The 14,325-nt window shown below is 43.9% G+C and overlaps 1 protein-coding gene across 1 annotated transcript in view; it reads left to right on the forward strand.

Moving 5' to 3' along the window:
* ZSWIM8 (zinc finger SWIM-type containing 8) overlaps positions 1–14,325 on the forward strand; it is a 73,203-nt gene that overhangs the window by 23,057 nt on the left and 35,821 nt on the right. Inside the window, exons 2-3 of the mRNA XM_088475527.1 lie at positions 10,484–10,637; positions 12,262–12,356. Of these exons, the coding sequence (XP_088331653.1) occupies positions 10,484–10,637; positions 12,262–12,356 (249 nt within the window). The remainder of the gene's footprint in view (positions 1–10,483; positions 10,638–12,261; positions 12,357–14,325) is intronic.

A 14,325-nucleotide genomic window follows, 5' to 3' on the forward strand; every position in this document is an offset into this window, starting at 1 on the left:
CTACTGGTGGACAGGTGGGGTCTTCCAGAAATCGACCTCATGGCGTCCCGGCACAACAACAAGTTGCCGGTGTACGGGTCTCGCACAAGAGACGAAGGGGCGTCTCTGGTGGATGCTCTGTCCGTCCGGTGGACGTTCCGGTTCGCATACCTGTTCCCTCCGGTCTCCCTTCTTCCACGAGTAATCCGGAAATTCAAACAGGAAGGAGGGACGCTCCTGTTGATAGCTCCCGCGTGGCCCAGACGGCACTGGTTCTCAGACCTTCAGGGTCTGTCCGTGGACATTCCTCTGCGGTTGCCGCTACGACCGGACCTTCTGTCTCAGGGTCCTTGCCTTCACCCGGACCTGACTCGGCTGTCTTTGACGGCGTGGCTGTTGAGACGGCCATGCTGAGGTCCCGGGGGTTTTCCAGCTCTGTGGTGCGGACCATGTTACGAGCTCGGAAACCGTCTTCCGCGAGGATATACCATCGCGTGTGGCATACGTTCTTCCAGTGGTGTCGACCGAGAGGTTATGCACCGCGGGAGTTTCGTCTGTCTCGGATTCTCGCCTTCCTGCAAGCGGGACTAGATCATGGGCTTCGCCTTGCTTCTTTGAAGGTACAGGTTTCGGCCCTATCTGTCTGGTTTCACCGTAGGATTGCTACAATCCCGGATGTGCGCACCTTTATGCAGGGTGTTCTCCGCATTCAGCCGCCCTTTGTTCCACCTGTGGCGCCTTGGGATTTGGCTGTGGTCCTGAGGGCTCTCCAAGGACCGCCGTTTGAACCACTGGGCTCAGTGGATCTTAAATGGCTAACAGCTAAGACTGTTTTCCTTCTGGCCATTGCTTCGGCCAGACGTGTTTCTGAGTTAGGGGCTCTTTCTTGTAGACCCCCTTTCTTGGTTTTTTATGGGAACAGGGCAGTGCTCCGCACTCGGCCCGAGTTTCTTCCCAAAGTTGTTTCCCAGTTTCATATTAACGAGGAAATAGTTGTTCCGGCCTTTAACTCACCGGGTCTTTCCGTGGGTGAGGCCTCTTTGGATGTTGTGCGGGCCTTAAGGACTTATGTTGACCGCACTTCTTCGTTTAGGAAGTCGGACGCTTTGTTTGTCCTCTTTGGCTTCCGTAAAAAGGGTTGGCCTGCTTCAAAGCAAACTTTGGCAGCCTGGATCCGTATGGCTATTTCTGAAGCTTATCTTCATGAAGGCCTACCGGTCCCTCCTTCTCTGAAGGCTCATTCCACTAGGTCTGTGGGTCCTTCGTGGGCAGCTCGACGTGGTGCCTCGGCAGTTCAGATCTGCAAGGCTGCTACGTGGTCTTCTGTCCATACCTTCGTGAGGTATTACAGGTTTGACACCTTCGCCTCTCAGGATGCTTCCTTCGGGCGGCGGATTCTCCTTTCTGCACAGGAGCGTCCCCACCCTTAAAGGATACTGCTTTGGGACATCCCCAAGGTATCCTGTGGATACCCTATGGACCCTGAAGTAGAAAATATGAGATATGGTAAGAACTTACCCTTGTTATCTCTATTTCTACGAAGTCCATAGGGTTCCACAGGACTCCCGCCCTGTCGCACCTGTGCTGCAGATGGGCTTTGCTCTGGTCACCAGTTTTCCGTCTCCCTCTGGTGAGAATGTGATTCTTGTATGTGTCCAGATCTTTGTTCTCTCTCTTCCTTCTCCTCCTCCGGCCTATGGCTTGGTAACTAACTGAGGTGCCTTGGCTCGGGGGCGGGGTATAGGAGGGGGACCTAGTGCATCCTGGGAGGCTGAAAGCTTAACTCTTTGGTGCCCTGCGACTGACGTCACACCTATACCCCAAGGTATCCTGTGGAACCCTATGGACTTCGTAGAAATAGAGATAACAAGGGTAAGTTCTTACCATATCTCATATTATAAAATGTTATTTCAAGTTTAAATCATTATAAGGTCAGGGTTTAAAACATTGTGAAGGCCCCCATCCGGCTACTTCTTGATGCCACCCGGAAAAAATTCTGGGGAGAACACTGTATATTAGTCTCCATTGCGCTCAGCAGTTGTGACCCTGTCTGTCTGCCCTCCCAGGCACTGTGTCACTGACTGCTGCTGTTAGGTTTGTCTGTTTGAACTTGATGTACTTTGTGGGTTATTATTTCTCTGTTCTGCGCTACTTTGTGGTGCCTTATAATAAATCATAATAATTATAGCAATGGTAGATCCAGTTCCACTTTGCCTCCCCAGATAGTTACCTCATTTAAAAAGTAGTAGCAAATTTTGGAATATGAATTTTTCTCTTTAAATCCGTATCATTTCCAGTGTTTATCATACTATTGAAAATTTACTGGTAGGCTAATTGGCTCCCAACAAAAATGTAACCCTAGTGTGTAAGTATGTGTAACCCTAGTGTGTAAGTATGTGTGTGTACATATGGTCCGCTGGGACAGGGACTGATGTGAATGGCCAAATATTCTCTGTAAAGCGCTGCGGAATATGTGTGCGCTATCTAAATAACTGGTAATAAATAAATTCAACTGAACTATACACTTCAAATGGACAGTACCAGAATTTACTGCAGTTCTGCATTGCAATTGTAGAATGTAAAGAAAATTGAATATTTTCAGCGGTTTAAGCAACAATGATGAACGGTACTAGACTCAACAGCTCGTGGCAGCATGAGCCTAGCAAAATCCTCAGCAAGGTCATGCCCAGATTATGACACACTTGCTGCAGTCATTCTGGCTCCATACGGATGCTTCCTTTTCCATCACAGTATGTTCATTTCCTGTCATTGCCGTTCAACATATGGGGTTTTCCAGCAACTCCAGGTGTATCCCGAAATCATACTACATTCACTAACGGACATGAAGTGGTCAGGGTGTGGTTTATAAGTCTGTTGTGTTCTTAAAGAATAGGTTGGCTTGAGCACCCCTTGTAGGTAGAGCAAGTGAAACGTTAGTATGCTAAAGAAGATCTGTATACTGCATACCACTTATAAATATTACAGACTCTGTGTATCTGTGATATTAGTAGGACTCAAGCAATTAAACACATCTGATAGTTTAATGGCATTGGCTGTAAATACCAGTAGCCAAACCTCATCTTCATGGGAAGGCACACAAGCACTTATTGTCGTAGGTTTAGCCTAAGCTTGAATTACTGCAACTTCAGTGAGTGCTCTATAGATTGTTGGTCTGGGCTTGGGACAGGCACGCAAGCTACAGTCATTGCAGTACAAGTCAGTGACTTGTGAGCCAGGTAAATTGACATCAGGCACCTGAGTTTTTTGCTGTCTCTCCTGCAAATTGCAATAGACCATTAATGTTGTATCTCTTAAAGCAGGCGTAGGCAACCTCTGACACTCCAGTTGCTGCGGAACTACACATCCCAGCATTCCCTGTCACAGTTTTAGCATGCCCTAACACCAAAACTCTGGCAGGGCATGCTGGGATGTATAGTTCCACAGCAGCTGGAGTGCCACAAGTCGCTCACCCCTGCTTTTAAGCTTGGTCAGGTTTTTAGATTTGTCGGCCACTGCTCCTTTGCTACTAAGCAATTGCAAAGATGTGCTGTAACCGTAGCAGCCAATCCCATTATAGCTCTCATTTTTCTGACTGTTCTAAATGAAAGGTAACATTTGTACAGGTTGCACATTTGTAATATGTTAACCATATTATTTGATGCTCTCTGGCCTAACATATATGTTAAGTGTCCAAGCCTAGATATGTGATTAGAATTATGAATAAGGTATAAAGGTGACACTGCTTAGCTCATTTGCCTACACTACATCAATGTACCAAACACAGAAGCTGCTTCTATTTCTGTGCTTATGACTATGCTCCACTGGTTTATAATGCTGCTTTTTTTTATCTGGGATTTATCATGCAGAATATGTTGTTGGAAATAATTATACCTATTGAGTCATTCATTGGCAATGTCCTTTGTTCACTACTCTGCTAAAGTGACACCTGGGCAGTCTTCTATGAAGTCAGTGGCAAATATCTGTATAATCACTATTTTTTTATTCTTTTTCATATTCTATTTGGGTGCCTTAGTGTGAATCCTCCTCAGCTAAATGTAAAAGCCATGTTCAGGGACAGCATACAAAACCTCTTTCCTTGGTATATATTCCCTGTGTGTCTGTGATCAGCTGCAGAGCAGATTGGCAGACTAGTGCAGAGCCTGTATCTATGGAATACTAAGTGCTCCCTGCTGACTCCCTGGCCTCTCTTATCTTCTACTGTGTCTGCTCCTGCAGAACCAGGGAGTTTTCTTTTCTAAAAATACACTGACACATATTATTTTAAGGAAGAGGTAGAGATGGACTTACATTGATGTGGAATGTATTCCAGCAATTTCTACAGGAAGTGTAGAAAAATCTATTACTATAATATTCATAGACAAAGATTGGACACCCTTGTTCCAGTGATTCTTCCTTCAGAAACATTAAATAAGGGGATAGAATGTAATCAGGGCCACACCAGTCAGGGGCGTAACTAGGATTGAAGACCCCATAGCAACAGTGTGTAAGGGCCCCTATATACCACCCAATGGTGAAAAATGTATATAACACATGTAACTTTGACAAGGAAGATGGTCCCCCATCAGCATGGGGCCCCATAGCAGTTGCACCCCTTGTAGCGTTCCCGCTAGGCTGTTTCAGTGGGTTGCCGCTCCCTGCCCTTTTTCTAAAGGGCAGAACGCACCCTGCCCTCCGGCGAGGCGCCCCGCTGAAACAGCCTGCGGGTTCTGTCTCCTCCCGCGGGCCGCAATGTCCTGCGGGTGGGGAAAACGGCGGTGCAGCGGTCACCGCCGGTGAATGGTTCATTCACAGTGACCGCAGCGCTTGGGGCACGCCATAAGTGCCGGGCATGCCCCCAAGAGTGACAAAAAGAGGATGGGTCATAAAGACATGCCCCCTTTTCCATTGTCACGCCCCCTTCAGCATGCGCAGAAGTACCCTTTTTCTAGGTTCGGCGCCGGACCTACAGTGATCACTGCCCTTGCACCTATGGTAGTTATTATGCCAGGATCAATTTTACGTGGGTTCCACCAGGATTTACATTTTTTTTTGTCATCCAAAACTATCCTGCTCTAGTGGTCTGACACCAAAATCAGAGTTGCGCTGCGCTTATGTTAATGTGATCGCCAATGTCTCAACGTGCATTGCTGGACACAATTATATTTGTGTCCAGCCGGCAGGTGGACAATGTCTGCAAGAGTCTCTTATTTAAATTATGTAATTTAAAAAGGTTAATCTGTAGTTCAAATCAATAAAAGGATTTCAACATTTTTCATTATTGCAAAGTATTAAACTGTTCCCACCTTGTTATTTCTAATGTCATCTGGCTGGCCAAATTGGGCAGAATTCAATAGTTTTAGCACGCCCGATCTCCCGTCTAAAGTGACGGGAGATCGCGGGGCGTTATTCAATTGATGCCGATTATCGCACTGATCGCATAAAACGGCTACCCCCGACCAAAGTGCTGGGCGCGATCACGAAAAGTGCCGTTTGGCTACCCAAACGGGTCACTTATCGCCCATTTCAGCTCGCACCCCCAGCTTATCGTGACCAACAGAACAACAATTGAATAGCTCCGTCGGGCTGGAAACAGTTGACTTCTGCCCATTTTCTGGGAAGATCATTGCTTGTACTGGACCATTGAAATATTTCCTGAGTATATAAATCCTCTGATCACTACCAGATCCAAGAAATAAGAAAGGCCAAGTTGGCATTTAATTAACCGTTGTATTATGGGAAGAATGGGCAGTGCTAATTAAGTGTGTTTTACTTTTACTGCTATATAACTTTTGTAATGCATGTTATTTTAGTTACCATTTGATTTTATATGTTACACATACAAATGTACAGACACGGAGTTTGGGTTGGAATACTCTTTTCCTAACATTGCACATTTACAGAAAATTATATACATCCGCTCAGAGCCAAAATTAATTCAATCGTCCTATCCCCATATCCTAAAGCTATACTTATAATAAAGTTGTATTGGTTGTGTCTGAGCTACGGAGACAGAAAAAAATACATTGGTAACTCTCATCTTCCCAATGTGGCACAAACTAGTCATATCTTTGTCAGGCAGGTACATTTGTTGCAGCTTTACCAATATATTGTTGCCATTCTATAAACTTGTTCATATAACCGGATATGCCAGTGGTTCCCAAACTTTTTTGAATCACGGCGCCCTAGAGTATTAGCATTTTTTTCCTGGCACCCCTGGGCCAAAAGTTTCTTATTGAGAAATTCAGCAAAAATTACATGAAGTAAATTGAGCTTATATATCACTCTTAGGTTCACTTACGTGGTGGTTGACAGGGCTGCTCATTTTGTCCACTCATTTTTCGATAGGCAAAACCAGTGCTAATGGCTGCCAATCATTTTATTTGATACTGAACCACTAAACCCGAGGCACCCCTGCAAGTGCCCTGAGCTACTCCAGGGTGCCACGGCACCCATTTTGGGAACCATTGGCGTATGCTTTATTCAGCAACAATTGTTGCAATTACCATTGAAATTGTCACATACATTCGCATATTTTGAAGCACTTGGTATTAGGATTGTAAATCCATACTCTCTGCATGTTGCTGTGATCTATTGTAACAACCTCTTGCACATTTCTCTGCGTGGCTTCCTCATTATTCATTTTCTAACATTGCCACTATCATCCTGCGTGGCTTCAGCATCCCATATGACAGTCCACATTCTGCTTGTGCCTCTAAACTACTCTCTCTCACCTCATCTCTGCCTCTCCCAATGGCCTGACTCTCTTATGGCGGGTATCCACTACTAGATATACAAATGAGAGCAGGATTACGACATTGCAATCGTGCTCTCGTTTGTATATATCTAGTGATGTTAGTGTCATTGATATCGGTTGATATAGAACAGCGCAACACAAATGGACAAATAGCTCATTTTATATGTTCTATGTTGTATCACACTAAGTGGTCCTCTAATCCTCACATTTAATGGTCATGAATACATTTCACCATATGCAAATTCAAGGCCCTGAGGATATTGAGATTGTGTGATTTGCCGCATTAATGATAGATGGCGAAAAGTATATAGCTGTTATACATGAGTAAAGTACATTTTAGGGAATCAAACAGACTTTATTCATTTGGTGGTATACCTCTTATAGAAATAGAACAAAAAAAAGACAAGTATGGTTTAAAAGAACTACTAAGTCTGAGGGACAAGATACTGCTGTTAAGTCATCTGCTATTAATGAGTGTTCCCCTCCTCAGCCGTAGTTATATGCTCTGTATTGCTCCCCGTACATGCTGAACATGACGGGATCGTCAGGTTGACCAGCATCTACGGGTGATGATAGATGGCAAAAACGACCAGCGGGCACGCGCATCGCTGGTCATTTTTGTCATTTACATGCCCGATTTGCGGGTGATTTGTGGGCGATTGCACGATAACGACGTCGTTATTGTGCAATCGCCTGTCAGAATCGCCTAGTGGATACCCCCCTTTACTCTTTGAGATGGCCACTGCCTTGATCTTGTATTCACTAGTATCTGCTAAATCTGTGATCTCCTTAATGCTCCTTTTTCTCTCATGACCACATTAACACCTACAAGCTCTCCTTCATTACATTAACCTCTATTATTATTGTACTCTGCTAAGCCTCCTCACACCCACAGAAAGGATAACTATTCATTTGCCACCACGTGCCTCCCGCTGCAACACCTTCTCTCACCAACTTCTCTATTCTCGTCTCTTGATATTGCTGGACTACATTAGTGTTCCTTCTAGGGTGGCCGGGCGGCTCTCTGATAGGGGCATTTTTGTGTCCTTGAGATGCGCCCCCTTTTCATCACTGTAGGGGGCGTATTCAGCAATCACGGAGATGCTGGTCTGCCCCCAAGCTCTCCCGCAGTGTGTATAGGTGCTGTGCGCACGGCACCTATTCACTCGCCGGGGGAGCCAAGCACCCGAGAAGAGCTGACAGCGGGAGTGAGCTGGGACAGCTTTGCAGCCTGTCAGCGCGGCGATCCCAACAGGGGGCTTGTAAAGGGGCAGGGCGCATTTTTGTTTGTTATAAAACCCTGCGAAAGAAGCCTAGTGGAAACTCTATACATCTTATCCATATGTTATAGCCCCTGATGAAGTAGCACAGATCTCACACAAGACACTTCAGTAACTTGAATCCATGCACTCTATATGCATTGATTATTTCCTTATTGCAATGATCTCTTTTCTATATATTGTTCCCAATTGTAAAGCACAATGGAATATGCTTGTGCTGTATAAATATCAATAACTTTTGTTACAACTTTGATTGTATTTTCTTTTCATTGAAGTTTCTGTTTAGATCTTGTCACTAATGGTCCGTACACACTAGACGGCATTATAAATGATTTTGCCGATAACGACACATCATTATGACAAATTTAGTTTTATCATCCAGTGTGTACGCACTAGATGGATTGTGATACACGCTCCTGCGGGTCGCCAATGACATCCCCAGTTGTCTTTACTTGCAGCTAAATCTGGGGATGTTGTTAGCGATACCATGCTTACTAATTCAGCATGGCGTCACCCCCCACCACACCCTCGTTCTGTCCTTGCTGGCAAGTGTGTATGCACTTGCCAAAGCTGACACCACTGCCGGGTCCGTCGCTGACGAGATCACTAGGTACACACATTGTTTACTGTGTACCTTGCTTAACAGTGAAACACTCAGGAGTTAACTTAAATATTTTCTGTAAGGTTAGTAGTTTTACTTAAAGGTGTTAACATTCTACATATAGCATGAGTTGGTTAAGGCTTGGTGAACAACCTTTTCATGCTTATGGTCTAGAAAATAATGTAAGCAAAGGAACCTATACACACACTTTGCTGTCAATGTAGATGTGGCTTGCAGCATTTGGGTTTGGTACGATATAAGTGAGTTTAGTGAGAGCATGCTATGTGGCAGGGAGGGTTTGAGTACACACTGTGAGCTCTCTGCTACAAGCTAGGAGGACAAAGTACAAGGCTCTGTCTACACTTGTAGCAGGTATTCTGGACCTCATTCAGAGTCGGTAGAAGCGGCCGCACGGTCGTACGGGAAAAGGGGCCGGATATGCAAATGATTCCCTCGCAAGTTGCGTCCCTAAGTTCGGATCGGTAGCTGGCCGACCAAGGGGAGGAAGCGGCCGGAATAAAAAAAAAAAATACGCCCCCTTCTCGTACGCATTGCACGTCATCTCCGGGCATATAAGGATTAATCGAGACCATCGGGAACCATCGAAACTGGTCGTAGTGCTTAAGGTTGACCATACCCTCTCTTAAGCTCTACGATCATGTCAGTGTAAAAACCTCCCATGTCACATGTGCCATGACGATACTTTGTTAATTATGCACTCCCATAAACCGTATGCACTCCCATAAAACGCTGTTCGCATAATTAGGCACGCCTGCGTTCGGATCTCCACTCCCCCGTTTTCAAGCACCTTCCCCTGTTACCACCCACAAACGCCTCAATATGTCACTCAAACTACCGACCTGGCTGTGTTCAAGGAGAGAGAAATTTCTGATCGTAGCGTCTAGTTTGCGCACGCGCATTGCGAACTTTACGCATGCGCAGTATAGCGAACATCGGTGGCGTACGACCGTGCGGCCGATTCGACCGACTCTGAATGAGGTCCTCTATTTCAATGCCTATATATACATGCCCTTAGAGAATAGTATGCATTTGTATACATCTTTCTTCTGTATAATATTTGGCAAAATAATGTAGATGGGGGGTTGCTTACTGTGATGATCAGGTCCCGAGGTAGTGCGCTCAGGGCAGGTTGCCTCTGTCAGGAGGGTGGGGGATGGCGTGGTCTCCCTACCTCTATGTACCAGGGTTGTGGTCCCTGAATAATGTACGAGGGATCCCTAAAGTGTAAAACGAACAAAAAAAAAAGTACGATTATTACGTTCACTTTCATTTTAATTCAGTCCTGTAAAATAAAGATAATTTTATGACGTTATCCCAACTCCTCTGCATGACTGGTTGTGCCGGCTAACCGGAGATGAGGGAGAAAATTGATTTTACTGATTTTCTTTTTGCTCTGGTCATCTAATATTTTCCCAAAGTTACCCTGACATACAGCACTGTGCAAAAGGTTTAGGCAGGTGTGGAAAAAATGCTTTTAAAAATAGCAGTGTTAATAGTTTATTTTTATTAATTAACAAAATACAAAGTGAATGAACAGAAGAGAAATCTAAATAAATATTTGGTATGACCACCCTTTGCCTTCAAAACAGCATGAATTCTTCTAGGTACACTTGCACACAGGTTTTGAAGGAACTCTGCAGGGAGGTTCCAAACATCTTGGAGAACTAACCATAGATCTTCTGTGGATGTAGGGTTGCTCAAATCCTTCTGTCTCTTCATGTAATCCCAGACAGACTCAATGATGTTGAGATCAGGGCTCTGTGAGGGCCATATCATCACTTTATTCTGTGCTATTTTGTTTCATCTGTGTTTGTTTAGCTCATTATTATCCCTTTTCTCTCATTTTAGATGGACTCGTGAATCCACTAGTGGAACTGTCTGCGAAGCAGGTAGCGTTTCACATACCATTTGAAGTGGTGGAGAAGGTTTATCCGCCTGTGCCGGAGCAGCTACAGTTGCGAATTGCATTTTGGAGCTTCCCGGAGAATGAGGAGGATATAAGGTGTGGTGTTCATCGCTGCAGATGTGGCGGCTTAAAGATCTCCACCAACATTTGTTTGTCATTTTCTAACTGATAATAAGATGATTTGGGAATAATCTGTTTTCTACAGACTATTTAATAAGCAAACATCTATACATCTATTCAGCTGTAAAATGGAATAAGTTGAGATCACGATCTATGCTGTTAGTGTAGACCAACCGTTCCTTATATGATTAATAGCTCATTATGTTTAGATTATCTTCATATTTCCGGTGAACGCAGCGCAGCAGTCACACATCGGTGCTGAACTGCTTTTGCTTTTATTTCAGTCCATTGACGCTTAACGAGCATTATAGGGAGCAAGTGCTATGGGGAGCAATGTTCCCTGTTGTTGCTCACTTTTGCCTGTATGTTTGGCCTCAGTAAGTAGCAGATATAAATGCATCTCCTGAACTCCTATGTGATCAGACATTAACGGGTCCTGTACTGTATAGAACTGTTACTGTTTTTGAAACCTTACAATTCTTACAGTGCACTGCTGGCTGCATGACAAGGGGTGTGTTGGTGAATAAGGAACGCATGTTATCTTCTCCTACACATGTGCACACACAGATGCTCGTGCAAAAGCTGGGTGTGTTAAACGTATTTAGTTAATGCCTTATGTATTGTATAGCAGAAGGAAATGGGCTAGGTTACCATTCCAAGTCACAATAAATGATGAATTAATGACCGTAAAATTAAATCCATATTGGCATATGTGCTTATTTTACCAACATCGCTTCTTGAAGAAAACCATATGTGTTACAATTAGTGTGACTGGGCATGCTAGAGAAAGTACAGTCTATAATCACATTTAGACCACTTCCTTAATTACCGCTTTTAAACTTTTTTCCCCAGAAACACTGCTCATCCAGGCCGTTATGTTCTAATGACATCCTAATACGTGTCTGTTGTACTGTTACAAGCAGCCACCTGCTGTAATGGAACAAAACCTTATTCACTCTTATTAGCTCATTTAAATACCTTGTCCCGCAACCTGAAACTGCATTTTGCACGTGGGCACTTTCACAGATATATATATATATATATATATATGTTCTCTCTATCTATCCTTTTAAAGTATGTTTTCAAAGTATCTTCTTCTAGATGATCAAAGATCTTTCCCGACTCCAACAGACAGACATTGCCAGCTAGTTTTCTGTGCTGTAATTGTTTATTTTTTAATCTGCTTTTAAATTATAATAACCAGTCTCTTTTCCCTTCCCCTATATTATTTTAATATTCTCTATGCTGTTATAATCAGATAATTTCCATTGCTGATATCTGTATGGCAGAATCAGACAATTTGAGGGACTCGGGCATCCTTAGGGGAAATGGTCTAGAACACAGGTTCTCAAACTCGGTTCTCAGGGCCCCCAACAGTGCATGTTTTCCAGGTCTCCCCACAGAATCACAAGTGAAATAATTGGCTCCACCTGTGGATCTTTTGCAATGTGTCAGTGAGTAATGAATACACCTGTGCACCTGCTGGGTGACCTACCAAACGTGAACACTGTGGGATCCTGAGGACCGAGTTTGAGAACCACTGGTCTAGAATCTGGCGCTTCAGCAATATTCAGCTTCAAGTTATGTGTTGTTCCAACAGGCTTTACTCTTGCTTGGCAAATGGTAGCGCGGATGAGTTCCAGAGGGGAGAGCAGCTATTTCGTATGAGAGCCGTGAAGGACCCTCTACAGATAGGTAATGATCAGTCATTAATAGACATACTATTAGCCCTCCCCTAAAATAATATATATGAGCACTATTGCTTTACAATTGGTTGGAACGATGTCTCAGAGAAATATTTCAGTATTCTATCTAAATGTTTGGTAATTAAATAATAAACAAACCTTATGGCTGCACTGCCACCTAGATTAGAAAACATTTTAGGTCACATACAGAACAGGGGTGTGAGCGTGGAGGACCAATAACAACATGCAATGTCCACGGCTGAGGATATTTATTGGTCCTCCCACTCACACCCCTTTCCAAAACATCACAGACTTATTAAATAAATGGGGCTGTAATAATTCACTTTCTTCCTAGTTGTAGGTTAAAAGGATGTCCAGGCCTTGCCAACTTGTTAATGTGCACCTTACTTTATACACAGCTGCACATTAAACATATATCTAAACTGATAACATAGAAGTGAACATGTTACAATTATTGTACACAACAGTTTCACCTATTACATGCCAGAATGAAGGTAGCTATTTTCTTAGTAAATATAAATATGCATATTAATAAGCATTTGAACAGCTATGTACTAACTGGGAAAAGCTCACTGGGCCGAATTCAATTCAGTGCAAGGTTGAATAGCCGCGGGAGGGAGCTCCCACAGCAATTCAATTCAACGCCCTGTTTGTCTGGTCGGGAAGCAGGTAAGTCTGAGAATGTCGGTTCTCACGACGTAACCTGGGTGTTAAGGCGCGGTAACCGGCATTCTCCAACTAAAGTGCCAGGCGCGCCGCTGTTAGCTCCGTGCTAAGCCGGCAAACAGCTGCGCGCCCGGCACTTTTGTCGGATTTCTCCTCGCATCCCCAGGGGGTGCGAGAAGATGGATACACCCTGTAGATACACCCACAGTTGCACACAGCAGAAGCTTCTTGTGCTTTCTATTCACATCGATGTGTGAATAAGACACATTTGAAGGTAAAAAGGCGCACAAAAAGATGCTGGGTGCTACCGAGGCATACAGACCTCTCGCGTTATGTGTGGCGCTACTTGTAGCGCATGGAGGATAGATGCACTGTATATGGACACGTCTGTAATCCACGTTACATATTCACAAAATGCTCACCCCCTCCCTTGGTGGCATACAGTGGGCACCTCTTCCTTGGAGCATCCAGTGTTACTCTAATTAGTGCTACTCTCCACGCTGTTGAGCGGGTGTAAGACAGGCTGGACACCTCCTGTATGATATACACCAAGAGTGATACATTATTTTATATTTGAAATGATGTGTGTGGCTGAAGATTAGAAAAGCAAGTTTACATGAGATGTGTATTTCCGATAATGTTGCTGGATGCTTTTGGACTTTATCTATAAATATACTTGCTCCAAATTGCTAGTTACAAATATTTAGTTTGAGGAGATCATCAGAACTAATTATATTATATTTTAAATTAGGAGGAGATGTAAAATGTTTTCATAATCCAGTCAGAAGATTATTTGTAGGACATAAAACCCTTAAGGAGGTTAAAATGTGAGGCTAATAGCTTACACCTAGTTATGTAGATTGCAGGGCCATAATAACTGGTGTGCAAAAGGTATTACAGCCTAGTGCACAAGGGTGAGGGAGTGGCATAGTTGCTTCCCTGATGGCACCTGTCTGCGGCATGTGGGGAGCATGGAGTGGTGCCCCGCTTTATAAAAAAGGTGCAGAGTGCACCCTTAGGACATGCCTGGCACTTTTGGTGTCACATAGGGAGAGGGGGGGGGTGATGGCGGCATGCTGACCAATGGCACTTCTATGCCCTCCTATGGCATTGGTAGATTGCACCCAGGATGTTTGCTACCTTAAAGTGTCACAAATCCGGAAACATTGTTTTATCTGTAAGATCTATTAATAACATTCACATACTGTATATAACTGCAATATTTCTCATAACTTAACATCTGATGTTGTATTTGTCCCATATAAGATTATCTGCTACAATAGTTTTACATG

Source organism: Taudactylus pleione, unplaced genomic scaffold (assembly GCF_031769625.1).
Source record: "Taudactylus pleione unplaced genomic scaffold, aTauple2 ptg000016l, whole genome shotgun sequence".
NCBI lineage: Eukaryota > Metazoa > Chordata > Amphibia > Anura > Myobatrachidae > Taudactylus > Taudactylus pleione.